Source organism: Trachurus trachurus (genome assembly GCF_905171665.1).
Source record: "Trachurus trachurus genome assembly, chromosome: 15".
Lineage (NCBI taxonomy): Eukaryota > Metazoa > Chordata > Actinopteri > Carangiformes > Carangidae > Trachurus > Trachurus trachurus.
This window is the reverse complement of record NC_139906.1, coordinates 2069133-2082659: the sequence shown is the minus strand read 5'-3', so window position 1 is coordinate 2082659 and position 13527 is coordinate 2069133. Positions and strand designations below refer to the sequence as shown.

At 41.1% G+C, this 13527-nt stretch overlaps 1 protein-coding gene across 2 annotated transcripts in view; it reads left to right on the top strand.

The window, feature by feature from the left end:
* The first annotated feature begins 3411 nt into the window (after window positions 1-3411).
* Window positions 3412-13527, top strand: part of tbc1d12a (TBC1 domain family, member 12a) — a 29611-nt gene continuing 19495 nt past the window's right edge. For both annotated transcript variants that reach the window (XM_083987653.1, XM_083987652.1), the window contains exon 1: window positions 3412-5140. In XM_083987653.1, the coding sequence (XP_083843779.1) occupies window positions 3768-5140 (1373 nt within the window). In that variant the 5' untranslated portion in view covers window positions 3412-3767. The remainder of the gene's footprint in view (window positions 5141-13527) is intronic.

The window sequence follows — 13527 nt, the reverse complement described above, 5'->3', positions numbered from 1 at the left end:
AAAGGGATAGTTCACCCAAAATTCAAATTCTCTGAGTTACAGGGGGTCTCGGCGTAGCAGTGCATGTCCATGACGGTTGCAAATGGATACCAACTGTCTTCGTAACAAAAAGACACACCAAAAAACATCCAAATACCTCCATGCTGCTCGTATGTAATGTCCGTCTTGTATTGAAGCCCCGAAATGCAAAATTGTTCCAAAAAAAAGTCTATATTTCATGCTTGTTTTGTAGCAGAAGCTCCTCTTCCCGGTTCGTCCAAATTGGACTTTAATTTTGGGTAACTATCCCTTTAATAGTTTGTGATCTCTGCAGTGGAAAGAGGAGGTTTAGGTTTTTAGAAAGTTCCATGTTTTGTTTGAATGCAAGAACACATGTATTGTATATCTAAGAGAAAAATACCTCCCTAAATACCATGTTCGTCGCCCATCTATGTTTAAACTAATTTTGTTATTACAGTCTGATAAAACTAAAGTTATTTATAAGCTAGGTGCTTTTCTGAAACGTGTTCTTCCTCTGTTTAAGTGATAGTTTTTGCTCTGTCCTGGTCAGAGATGTATGTACAAAGTATGTACAGCCCCCACTGCCTCTTGCTATGTCTGATTATTTGTACTGTTTTATTGTTTGTGCTCCATACCACTTGCGTGGTCGTGAGAAAAAAAATAAAGTAAAGTAAAGTAAAGAATAAATGAAGAATACAGACGTTAAGAACTGGAACCAAATCATTGGAAGCTGAAGTAGACGAATATAAAGAATATAATTTTGTGTTAGGCTACGTTGTCTGTTGTACAATAATCTGTGAAACTGTCTGTTAGAGAAAATTAACCGACAAACATGACTGATGATGCGCAATTTTAGAACATTTCAGATGTACAAACCACAGGGAGGAAGGAAATGCTGCAGCTACTGTAGGTAACAACTGTGACACCAATTTTTTTATTTCTTCATCTTCCGATCTGTGGACATGGAGGGACGACGGCCGCTGTTTCTGCTCTTCGTCACGTTGCCGTTTGCGTTGTTGGACTCTACTAATCCGGCCCAGAATCAACCTTGGACGCCACCACCGGTGCACCAACTGGGACTTAAAAACAATCAGGCCAATCAGGTCTTGAAGAAGGTTCCCAAGCCCGTGGTTTTGGTGGTAAACCTTCGGACCTGTACCCCGCGTTCAAAAACCTGCGTCCTGTCCTGTGACGGTGGAAACACCAAAGTTTCTGGACCGATCGTCTACAGCTGGAGAGAAGACGACGGACCGTGGGCGCCGCCGGACGGACAACAGCAGCAGCAGCAGCAGAGACAGACCGTAATCTGGAACGACGAGAAGACCAAAGAGGTCAGGAGCTTCTCCTGCCGGATGAAGAACGCGGTCAACGAGGAAGAGAGCGACCCCGTCCGCAACCCGTTCCGCAAGGGACAAACATTACAGATCTGGGAGTTCCTCATACTGACCGTGTTCCTGTGCATTTGTGCGTACGTGGCGTGGAGGAAACGAGGGGCTAACAGAGCACTGGCACAAAGGGCACAAAGGGCAGCAGCAAACCTGTCGCAGTCGAGACAATAGTCATCTTGTGGTATATTGATGTGTTGATGAAAAGAAGGGATCACCGCTGACACGCAATCTCTTTGCAAATTACAAATTCAGAACAACCACACTGCAAAAACTCAAAATCTCACCAAGAATATTTGTCTTATTTCTAGTCAAAATGTAATTTCTAGTCAAAACAAATCTCATTCTACTTAAAATTAGACTCATCACATTTAAAAAGCAGCTTGTTTTTAGACACTTTTTTACTCCTTTCAAGCAGATTTTCACTTGGAATAAGTAGAAGAATCTGATAGTGGAGCAGGTTTTTCTTATTATTACAAGCACAAAAAACTTGCTTTCACTGGCAGATTTTTCTACTTATTTCAAATGAAAATTTGTTTGAAACAAGTGAAAATGATCTGAAAACAAGTTGATTTTTAGACGATGAGTCTTATTTTAAGTGGACAGGGATGAGTTTTGAGTAGAAATGAGACATTCTGACAAGAAAAAAGACAAATCTTCTTGGAAAGATTTTGAGTTTTTGCAGTGCAGACCTTCTTCTATTCTTTGCTGTCCAGAGGACGTCTGTGTGGACAGGTTACGAACCCTTGATAAACGCTGCATTTGTCAAAAAGTGCATTTCTATGTCGCCTCTATGAATCGTTGATTTTTAACGTCTCGTTTTTCTGCTGCAACACAAACCAACAGCTGGTGAATGTCGGTGAACTAAGTAGGCTACTGTGATGTTTAGCTGCAGTTGCTGTTGCCACTTTGGGTTTTTTTTATGTCATGTAATAAAAAAGTTAGACCTGTTGCAGGATGTTTCTGTGGTTTATCAACGGTTTATAATCAGGTCATTAGATCAGATGGTAACAGCTGAATACCAGTAATATCACAGTTTTTATACTTCGATGGAAGATAATAGTTAGAAGTTATTAGTTAGAAGTGACTATCATTTATCAGTGATGAGAATCTAATTGTAATTTCCATCATCGTTTATTAATGAGTTATTATAAAATAAATTTAAAAACTAAGTCATCAGTCAGATTAATTAAGTGAGCATTAACTTGAGGTGACAAATTGTGAGTCTGCATCATCAGAGTATGAAAACTGTTGTAATATATATATACAAATCATATATATATGAATACACACACAAAAATATACAAATTGGTACATATAAATATGGCTACCAATTTAAAAAACAAATGATAATAAATTATGTGTGTGTATACCTAAACCTATTATAAACAAATCCTAATAATAAATCCTTTATGAACATATATATACAGTATATGCACACACAAATATACAAATTGGTATATATAAATATGGCTACCAATTTAAAAAAAACTAATTATTATAAATTATATATGTGTGTGTATACCCAAACCTAGTAATTATAAATAAAATCTAATAATAATAAAATCCTTTATAATGTAAGTCAAAATAAAAGATATAAAAGTATTTTTCCTAGATAACAGTTGAAATAGAAATAAATAATTATATTTTAAATTAATATAATTTATAATAATAAGGTTTTTAAATAGGGTATTGATATATAAATTGGTATATATAATATAATATATATGTATAATATGAATACCAATTTAAAAACCATTGAAATAAATAAAAGATTTATTCCTAGATAGATAGATAGATAGATAGATAGATAGATAGATAGATAGATAGATAGATAGATAGATAGATAGATAGATAGATAGATAGTGGATCAGGGGGTCAATGGGGTCAGAAAACCCCCTCGCTGCAGTTCCGGGCTTTGACCGGCAGGCGTCACCGCTGATCCCTCTCAGCGAATCAAAACACGGCGAGCGGAGGAAGGAGGAGGGGTGACGTCATTGTTGGGGTATTTTCAAGATGGCGCTGGACTGTGGCCGGAATGCCGCTGCTGCCGCCGCCGCCGCCGCTTCTACTGCTGCTGCTGCTGCAACACGGAGGGATTTAATCTAATCTGCTGCGTCGGAGGAAAACGTTAACGATCTTTTTATTTATTTATTATTTATTTATTCGTTTATTTATTTTTAAAAGAGAGAGACGAGGAGTCATGAGGCCGGTGGTGAGGTAACGTTTAAAAGATGGTCGCCCCTTCCTCCCAGAACAACAAAACCTGCTGCTGCTGCTGCTGCTGCTGCTGCGGAGCTCAGGGCCGGACGGTGCTCCATCTGACGCCCGCGGCCGACGCTCGTCTGGCGGCCTGAGCTGCTGCGCTGAGCCGCCGCCGTCATGGAGGTGGAGGAGGTGGTGGAGGAGGGGAACAGAGGAGGAGGAGGAGGCTCGTTTGTCGTCGACTTGAACGAGAATGAAGAAGGAGGAGAAAGAGGAGGAGAAGGAGGAGAAAGAGGAGGGAGGAAAGCGTGTCACAAATCCCAAATCATCGCCCTCAAAGACCGCAGCAGTGGGGGTCAAGAGGAGGAGGAGGAGGAAGCCGGGAAGGGTCATACCGACGCCGGTAACGGGAGGAATGTAAACACAACAGACTACTCGGAGCACAAGGAGATCATGTTGGACCTGGTGGAGGTAAAGGAGGAGGAGGAGAAGGGGGAGAGGAAGAATGAGGTGACTGACAGGTGTGTGGGCCTGATGAACGGATTCAAAGAGGAGGAGGAGGAGGGAGAGAGTGGAGGAAGAAGAAGAAGAAGAGGGAGAAAAGAGGAGGAGGAGGAGGAGGGAGAGAGAGGAGAAGGAGAAAGAGAAGGAGAGGAGGGAGGAGAAGCAACAGCTGCTTCCGGTCCAGCTGTGCTCGGAGCTCGGGTTTCAGGCCGACAGGAGGCTCCGGGTCCTGCGGGGAAGAGAGACTCAGACTCGGGGGAAGCTCCGGGCGGTGGCTCGGTGGCTTCCTCCAGCACCACCGGCGGCTGCTGCAGGACTCACAACCCGGGCTATGAGCTGCCATGCGCGGGGAAACAGCAGCCCAACAACAACATGCCCAACGGGGGTATCGAGGAGGAGGAGGAAGAGGAGGAGGTGATGACAGTCCACCACCACCACGTCAACGGCGGTTTGCACATTGTTGGTTTGACTGTGAACACGGACGCTCAGATTCATTTCTTGGAGAATGGTTCTGGTTCTGGTTCTGGTTCTGGTTGCAGCTCCAGCGGGAGGTCGGTGCCACTCTGCCCCGGGGAGGAGGCGCCTTCTCCGGCTGCAGCGGCCGCGTCCTCCCGCTGCTCCCCTGGATCAAGTGCCAAGCTGCAGGAGGAGGAGGAGCAGCAGGAGGAAGAAGAGGAGCAGGAGGAGGAAGAGGAGGAGGATTTGGACCTCGGTGACCTCAGTCGACCCGTCAGGCCTCGGACCCTGAGGACTACCCAGAACCAGAACCAGAACCAGCACCAGCACCATCACGCCGTCGTGTCCCTCAGCTGCGACGCCACGCCGCTGTCCCCGGACGACGATGAGGACGTCAGGGGCTTTTATTTTGGAGGGATGGGGCTGCAGGGGGGGGAGGACTTCCGGTCCCTAGAGGCCGGACGGAGGCAGAGCGCACCGGACAAACTCCCGGACCTGAGCGACCAGCTGCAGCTGCAGCAGCAGCAAGGGGACGGGTTCGAGTCCCGGCTGATGCCAAAGAGGTTCGGCATCGCTGATTTCTTCACCAGGTGAAAAAAACAAACTAACACACACATGTGTTTTTTCTTCTTCTTTTTCCCCCCATCAACTTTATTATTGATTTACAAAATACACAAACAGTGCATCAAACCATATATGAGCATCACATTAATAACAATTGGATAACTAATACTAGATGTAACAACAAAATAATAGAAGATTTATAGTTTTGATAGCTTTCTTGTTATTAGCAGAGGATATTGACTTGAAATAGGCCCACACCTCCAGTTAGGGGTTTTTACTTTGGCAAATTTACACTTGTAGATGTAAAACTTTGCAAGAATTAAAATTAGATTGATTAAAAATATTCTTTTTCAGCTGCAGTGTCACTCTTTACAAAGCCAAAAAGGACATTTTGCAAGAGGAGCTCAAAATCACAGCAGATATTATCTAAAACAAATCTACAAATATCTTACGGGTACATTCACGCTTCGAAAACAGATGAATAACAGTTTCAGACAGTATGGGAACCACAAAAGGCACACTTCAGATCTAGATCAACATACAGTATTTGAATTTGATAAAGAAGGATTTTTCCCCAACATAAGTCATTTACACGACTATTCCAGTAAAATATTACAGGAGAAACAGAGATAATAGCCTGTTACATTGGAACAGAGCACGGATTTTACGGAGTTCTTACTACCAGATGGGCTGAAGCCTTTACCAACTGGTGAGTCAGTTACATCAGTAAAAGGAAGCATCAAGAGCATCAAGAGCATCAGCATCAACACACACACACACACACACACACACACACACACACACACACACACACACACACATGATGCACGTGTCAACACACAGCTCAGTGATGCAGCTGCTGCCAGGAAACCAAACAACCACCAGCTTCAACACAAACACACAAACTCACACACTCTATTTTTGACCTCACAAGGACCCGTAGTCATGTGAGTCAAGTCAAGAGTGTGAAATAAAATAATAAAACAATACAACTCTGTCACTCCTCAGCTGTTTGTAAACTCATAAAGGGATTCTGGGACATTAAGGAAACAACAGGAATAAAATGCATTTAAAAAAGTCCCGATTTCAGTGAATGCAGCACTTCATCAGGTTTGACAGACTGACAGATTTAATCAATAAAACCTCAAATTTATAGATCAGTATTTGAGTTTTTAGCTTCCTTTGTTAAAAACAAAACGAACCAGCAGCTAAAATATGTTTGTTATTGATTTAATAATCAATTATACCCACAGACTGACAGGTTTAATCAATATAACCTCAGATTTATAGATCATTATTTGAGTTTGTAGCTTCCTCTGTTAAAACAAAACTAATCAGCAGCTAAAATATGTTTATTATTGATTTAATAGTCAAAGTTAAATCCACAGACTGACAGGTTTAATCAATAAAACTTCTGATTTAAAGATCAATATTTGAGTTGTAAGTTTCTGTGTTAAGCAACAGCTAAAATATTCTACCTACCTATTCATTTAATAATCAGTAATAATGATGTTAAATGATGGTTGTAAGTAAAGCTACAGGAGGTATACTCTATATATTAGCCTATCTCTTATTCCTATAGTCAGAGGGATTTAAACAGTCAGATTCTCCTCCTGTTAATTATTTTTATCCTTAATTAGATCAGTTATTTCCTTAAGGATCTGATTGGACGGTTTAATCAGTGGAAACACAGTCGGTTAAAGCAGAACAGTCACATGACTCGTGTGATTTTCTTATAGTAAAACTTAAAACTTAACTTATTTTTCTATTTTCCATCTCTCTCTGGACTGAAACACTTTCACCTCTCGCTGCTGTCGACGTCAAACTGTTCCAGAGTTTCAGCAGAAAGAGGAAACAGAAGTGAACGAGCAGCAGAATCTTGGTTTTTTCTTCTGGTTTCCATCCCGGTTCTTGGTTCTTAAAGGAATAGTTCACCAAAAAATGAAATTCATTCAATTATAGTTTTTTATTCCTCAAAGTGCATCTGGAGACCGGTTCGTAGTCAAACGAAAACTTTATATGAGTAATAATAGGGGCCGACACAAAAACGTCCATAAAACTACACAACAACCATTTAATATTCCTCCACACTGCTCGTCCACTGCAATCCAAGTGTCCTGAAGGGAGATAGTCCAGAGTTTACTGGAAACAACATCATTTAGGACATTTTTACAGCCGTAACAGTTCTGTATTGAATTTGCCCGGGGAACACATCATCTTTGAAGATAAAACCTGTCTTTTAATGTTGAAAGGAGAATGCTCCAAATGTTTTGTTGCGCTTTTATTGAAAGCTTCCTTTCCTTTTGCATCGAGTAGTCCAGAGTTTACTGGAAACAACATAATTTAGGACATTTTTACAGTGTAACCAGTCCTGTTGAGGCTGTAAAAATGTCCTAAATGAGGTAGTTTCCAGTAAACTCTGTACTATCTCCCTTCAGGACACTTGGATTGCAGTGGACGAGCAGTGTGGAGGAATATTAAATGGTTGTTGTGTAGTTTTATGGATGTTTTTGTGTCGGGCCCTATTATTACTCTCATATAAAGTTGTGGTTGGACTAGGAACCGGCCTCCCGGGTCTCCAGATGCACTTTGAGGAATAAAAAAACTACTCCGGAGTATTCATCAGCATGAGGGGGAGGCAATAATGACACTAATGAATTTCATTTTCTGGTGAACTATTCCTTTAAAAATCCTTTATGATCGTATTCTGGATGCTGCGTTTACATGAACAGAGAGAAACCAGCATCAGATTCAGATTTAGCCAATAAACCTTGTTAATTATTACACACTGGACCTTTAAACGGCTTCAGTTCCCACGGTGAAGCGTCGTCTCATCCTCCTCCTGATCTGATTGGACGACGTCTCATCTGGGTTTTTTTCTTCCTGGTTTTGGTTTCTCAGAGGAAATCTCCAGACAGACGGGGAGGAGGAACGTTGGGAAAACCTCACACGGAGCAAATAAAAGCAGGAATGTGACTTTATTTTAACCTCGACTCGGAGTCCAGAGCTGATGGTGCGTTCACTGACCTGCTTTTTGGGAAATTACAGCGTCAGATGACGATGAACAGACGTGACGATGTTCGTTGATCGTTGTGAATTTTTGAGTCAGATTTAAAGGGATAGTTCAACATTTTTGGCAAACTGGCCCATTGCCATAACCCCTATAGTCATAGCAGTAGGTTCGTTACCTTTAATTGTCGGTGCAAGCTATTTTTAGAACGGCGGAGCAGAGCCATGAGCTGCTCAGAGCTACGCTACGGAGGCTCATTATGGGATTTCTTGGTTTCCCTCATCAAACTCATCAAATACACAATCCAACAACTCCACAACAATGCTCTGGTGGACAAGTTGTGAGCTGCACATTCACCACGCTATGAGATAATAACACAACGTTACCACACAGAGTTGTTTTAGAGGGAAATTCATGCAAAACCGCTGATGCACGTTGTCTTCAGGGACAGTTTTTCATCAACAGTCTCTGTATTTCCCTCTAAAACAACTCTGTGTGGTAACGTTGTGTTATTATCTCATAGCGTGGTGAATGTGCAGCTCACAACTTGTCCACCAGAGCGTTGTGGAGTTGTTGGATTGTGTATTTGATGAGTTTGATGAGGGAAACCAAGAAATCCCATAATGAGCCTCCGTAGCGTAGCTCTGAGCAGCTCACGGTTAGGGATTATGGCAATGGGCCAATTTGCTGAAAAATGTTGAACTATCCCTTTAAGGTTTTGGACTCAGAATAAAGAGGATGAATCTAAATCATGTGACCTCGGGAGCTGCAGATTAAATTAGCACTGATCACCTCCCCGCTTAATTATTTACACAAACACACACACACACACACACACACACATCCTGTCTGCTGCACTTTCAGAATTAGGTTAGATCCTGTCGCACACACACACACTCTTAAACACACACACACAGGTGTGTCTAGGGGCTTTCTGTCACAGCTACAGGTGTGTGTGTGTGTGAGAACAAGGCAGCCTCTGATCTGAGGCTCGGTTTGATGTAGACGACGCAGCGTCTCCATGACGACTCGACCTCCTTCATCTTCTCTCCTCAGCTGAGGCTCGACCTGACGATCAATAAACTATCTGATCGGTGACGATCAATGAAGCTGCTCAGATTTTGATCCTCTGTGGGTTCAGGAAGCTCCAATAACAACATTTTATTATAACAAGAATGTATTTATTGTGAGGAGGAAGTGGAGTCAGGCTACTCGTTAAGGTTGATTTAAAATAAAAACACATAATAAAGTCTGGACTTTGTCCTTAGAGTTTATTCCAGATATTTCTTCTAATATTTTGACTTTTATTCTTGTAAAATGACGTCTTTGTTTCCATAAATTACAGATTACAGAAATGATTCTTACTCTTATTCTCGTAATACTATGAGTTAATTCTCAAAGTAACAGCTTTTATTCCTGTAAAACTACGTTTCCTATAGTATTTCTTGTCATATTTTGACTTTTATTCTTATAAAATTACCACTATATTCTCATGAGTGTTTTTTATAACGATAATTTATTAATTGTCAGGAGGAAGTGGAGTCAGGCTCCTTGTTAAGGTTGATTTAAAATAAAAACGCATAATGAACCATCTGGACTTTATTCTTAGACTTTATTCCAGATATTTCTTCTAGTATTTTGACTTTTATTCTTGTAAAGTGACATATTTGTCTTTATAAGTGACATAGGCCTATTTTTTTTCTTGAAACATAAATAATTGAATCTCAAAGTTGCTTTTATTATTGTAATATTATGACTTTATTCTCAAGGTTACAACTTTTATTCATGTAAAACTACCTTTCTTATAATATATCTTGTCATATTTGGACTAAATTACCACTATATCCACATGATGAGTGTTTTATCTGAGATTTGATAATTTTACATCTTTATTCTCATAATATTTTGACCTTACTATATTCAGATCAGTGTGGTCCTGGTCCTCTGTCCTACTGTAGTTACTGTAGTTACCATAGTGTTAGCAGCTGCAGCCTGACGACTCTCTAACTTCCTCTTTTCTGTTCCTGTTGAGTTTCACTGTGTGAAAGTAAAGAAACGTCTGAGACCATTCTGGTCGGGTAGAAAACTAACTCCTCGTTCAGACGCTGCACGGTCACATGGTCACACGGTCACGGTGGGGGGGGGGGGGGGGGGGGGGGGCTCTGACTTACTGATTATATCTTAACTAGAAGCAACTTTCAACTTTTATTTATCCTGACAAAACATTTTATATTCATCACTGAACTCATAGATCAATATATCTAATGTTCCTCTTTATTGATCAGTTGGAAAACGTTGTTCTCTGGAAACTCTCTCTTCAGCTCTTTATTAGCCTATAGGGCTGCAACTAACGATTATTTTCATTATTGAATCTGTTGACTATTTAAACGATTAATCAATTAGTTGTTTGGTCAATAAAATGTTTAAAAACATCAATCAGTGTTTCTCAAACCACCAGACATCATCCTCAAATGTCTTGTTTTGTCCACAAACCAAAGAGAGACTCAGTTTATTGTCATAAAGGAACAAAGAAACCAGAAATATTCATTTAAGAAGCTGGAATCAGAGAATTTTGACTTTTTTTCTTTAATAACAAACCAAATAGTTGACAATTCTTTTAATAATCGATTATTATTTGTGCGATTAATCGTTTAATTGTTGCAGCTCTACTCTATTTTGACGCCTGTTTCAGAGTGAAGGAACTTGATCCTGCAGAGAAGAGAGGAAAAATATTTGCTTGGCTGTCTACTTGGCACATTGTGTGTGTCTGTATGAGTGTGTGTGTTAGGTTAGTGTGTGTGTGTGTGTGTGTCTTCACTTCCTCTCTCCTCTTCCCTCTTTTCTCTTCAGACTCGTCGTCTCACACGAACGTTAAATCTGTCGATTCGGCAGCTTGGCTCTGTGTTTTTCCTCCTGCAGCCTCAGTAAAAACCCAGAACATCTGCAGCAGCTGTTGGACTGCGGTCAGACTGAGGAGGAGGAGGAGGAGGAGGAGGAGGAGGAGGAGGAGGAGGAGGAGGAGGAGGAGGAGGAGGAGGAGGAGGAGGAGGAGGAGGAGGAGGAGGAGGAGGATGAAGGCTCATCCTCATCGTCTCTTTAGGGAACTGAATGGTTTTTCTCCAGTTTCTGATAAACTCCACTAGTGAATCAAGTCGTTAGTTTGAGTCTGTGGATCAATAATCAGTGTTTCTACTTTTCTTCCTCTGACTCTTCACTCAGAACAAAGTCGTTGATAAAATCCACTGACGAGTTTGAAACAGTTTTAGTTCAGTTTGTGACGAGTTGTAGTTTTTCTGTTTGATCTCGTCACTTCGTCTCATTGTCACCTGTCAATCATTAGAGAAACTAGGAAACATGTTGTCTCTTCTACTTCTACTCCTCCTTCTACAGTACTTTTCTGGGCAAATTGAATCGTAGGCAACTGGACTTGTATTTGTCTGGGAAGACATTTCTCCTCTTATCTCACTAGTCCACACCCAGATAGACCAGAAAGACCCAGGTAGGTCTTTAACCTCTGAGGGAGTGGTCACCAGCAATGTTCCCTCTAATTTTCAAAACTTCTGAGCAGATATTGAACTCCCCTGATGAGCTGCTTGAGCGACTGTGAGCGACAGCTTAAGCGAACACAGTACGTCCACATGCTGGTGCTATGGCCTCACCTCTCCAACTCCAAATATCAATCCTATTGGCTATTACTATAATGATTAATAACAGATTATTTTGACAACATTAAAGGCTACTCCATATCTAGGTCAGTTACAGTTAATGATAACAAAATACAATATTGTTTTGGCAAAATAGAGTTTGCATTTATTGCCATATGAACAATTATGTCAAAAAATAACTAACATCAAGTTGGTGTCATCAACTCTTGGCACAGAAGCATCTTGATATGAACAGTAATAATAATTCTCAAGCAAAAACTTAAATCGTAGTTGAACTACAGAGTGTGCAACTTTTTTTTGCACAGTAAAACACCTTAGAGGGAACAGTGGTCACCAGATACCTGTGGGTGTGTTTACAAAGGTAGCTACTGGTTTCACTTGACCATTGTTGTTGTCTCATGTGACAGAGTTCTGTGCCACTTGGGGAACAACAGTCAGGTGTACCCCTGGTGAACGACGATCGTTGAGAGAGTCATTAGAGGTTGAGTTGTTTATTCTCCTGGGTAAAGATGAAAGAGCAGCGTTGTAAATGGGAGATAGTAGGTGGTGTCTCAGACCTCCTCCTCTGTTCAGGGATGGTTTCTCCACTTTTACATATGGCGCTTTTCCACTGGCGCGGCGCGGTCCGCTTTTTCTGCTTTTCGATTAGCCCAAGTACCTGGTACCTGGTACCATTTTTAGTTCCTCCTCCTCGGCCCTGGTTCCAAGCAGCCGAAGCGATACTAAAACGTGACAGAATCGTCTCAGACGTTTCTTTACTTTCACACAGTGAAACTCAACAGGAACAGAAAAGAGGAAGTTAGAGAGTCGTCAGGCTGCAGCTGCTCCACTCACACCTCACACTATGGTAACTATGGTAACTACAGTTACTACAGTAACTATAGTAACTACAGTAGGACAGAGGACCACAACCACATTGATCTGAACATCATTAAGTCTGAATATTATGAGATAATAGATGTGATTTTGAGCTTAAACTCATTATATATATCCAGAAAATCAAACAGAATTTTACAAGAATTAACAAAATATTATGAGAATAGAGACGTAAACTTATAAAAATCTCAAATAAAAAACTCATAATGAGAATATAGTGGTAATTTAATAGGAATAAAAGTCAAAATATGACAAGATACATGATACGAAACAGGAATAAAGGTTGTAACCTTGAGAATGCGTCCGACATGAGAATCAAACCCAGAAATTTCAAAAACAGAGCGGCAACAGCTCCCGCCGGTCTGTATCAAAGCTGTAGTTATTCCTTCACCTGAGTTAAATGTTGCTGTTTGTAAAACCACTGTGGTCTGTTAACGAGGTGCAGACCAGTGAGTTTGGAGCTGACGAGAGGATCTAAAGAAGAGAAGCGGACAATGCAGCCCTGCGATCACCCCCGACCCCGCTGAGGAGGAACTAGAAGAACTCAGCTGTAGTGGAAAAGCACCTTTACCGAGCCGAGCCGAGCCGTGAAAGTGTATTATACAACAAGTAGTTCCGACCAAGCAATCTGATTGGTCAATAAGACATTTAGAACGTGCTCAAATCAGCATTACAGCACGGCTGACTCATCACTGAAAATATTACTTCGCCATGTCATGTTGTTTACACATCTCCATGGCAACATGGACTTTTCCCCCTTTTATTTTGAAAAACGTCATTTATTACTCGTGAAAATAAATCACAAACTACATTGACCTCCTGTAGGGAGTTCCTGACAGCTGCCAAAGTCACATTTATAGAA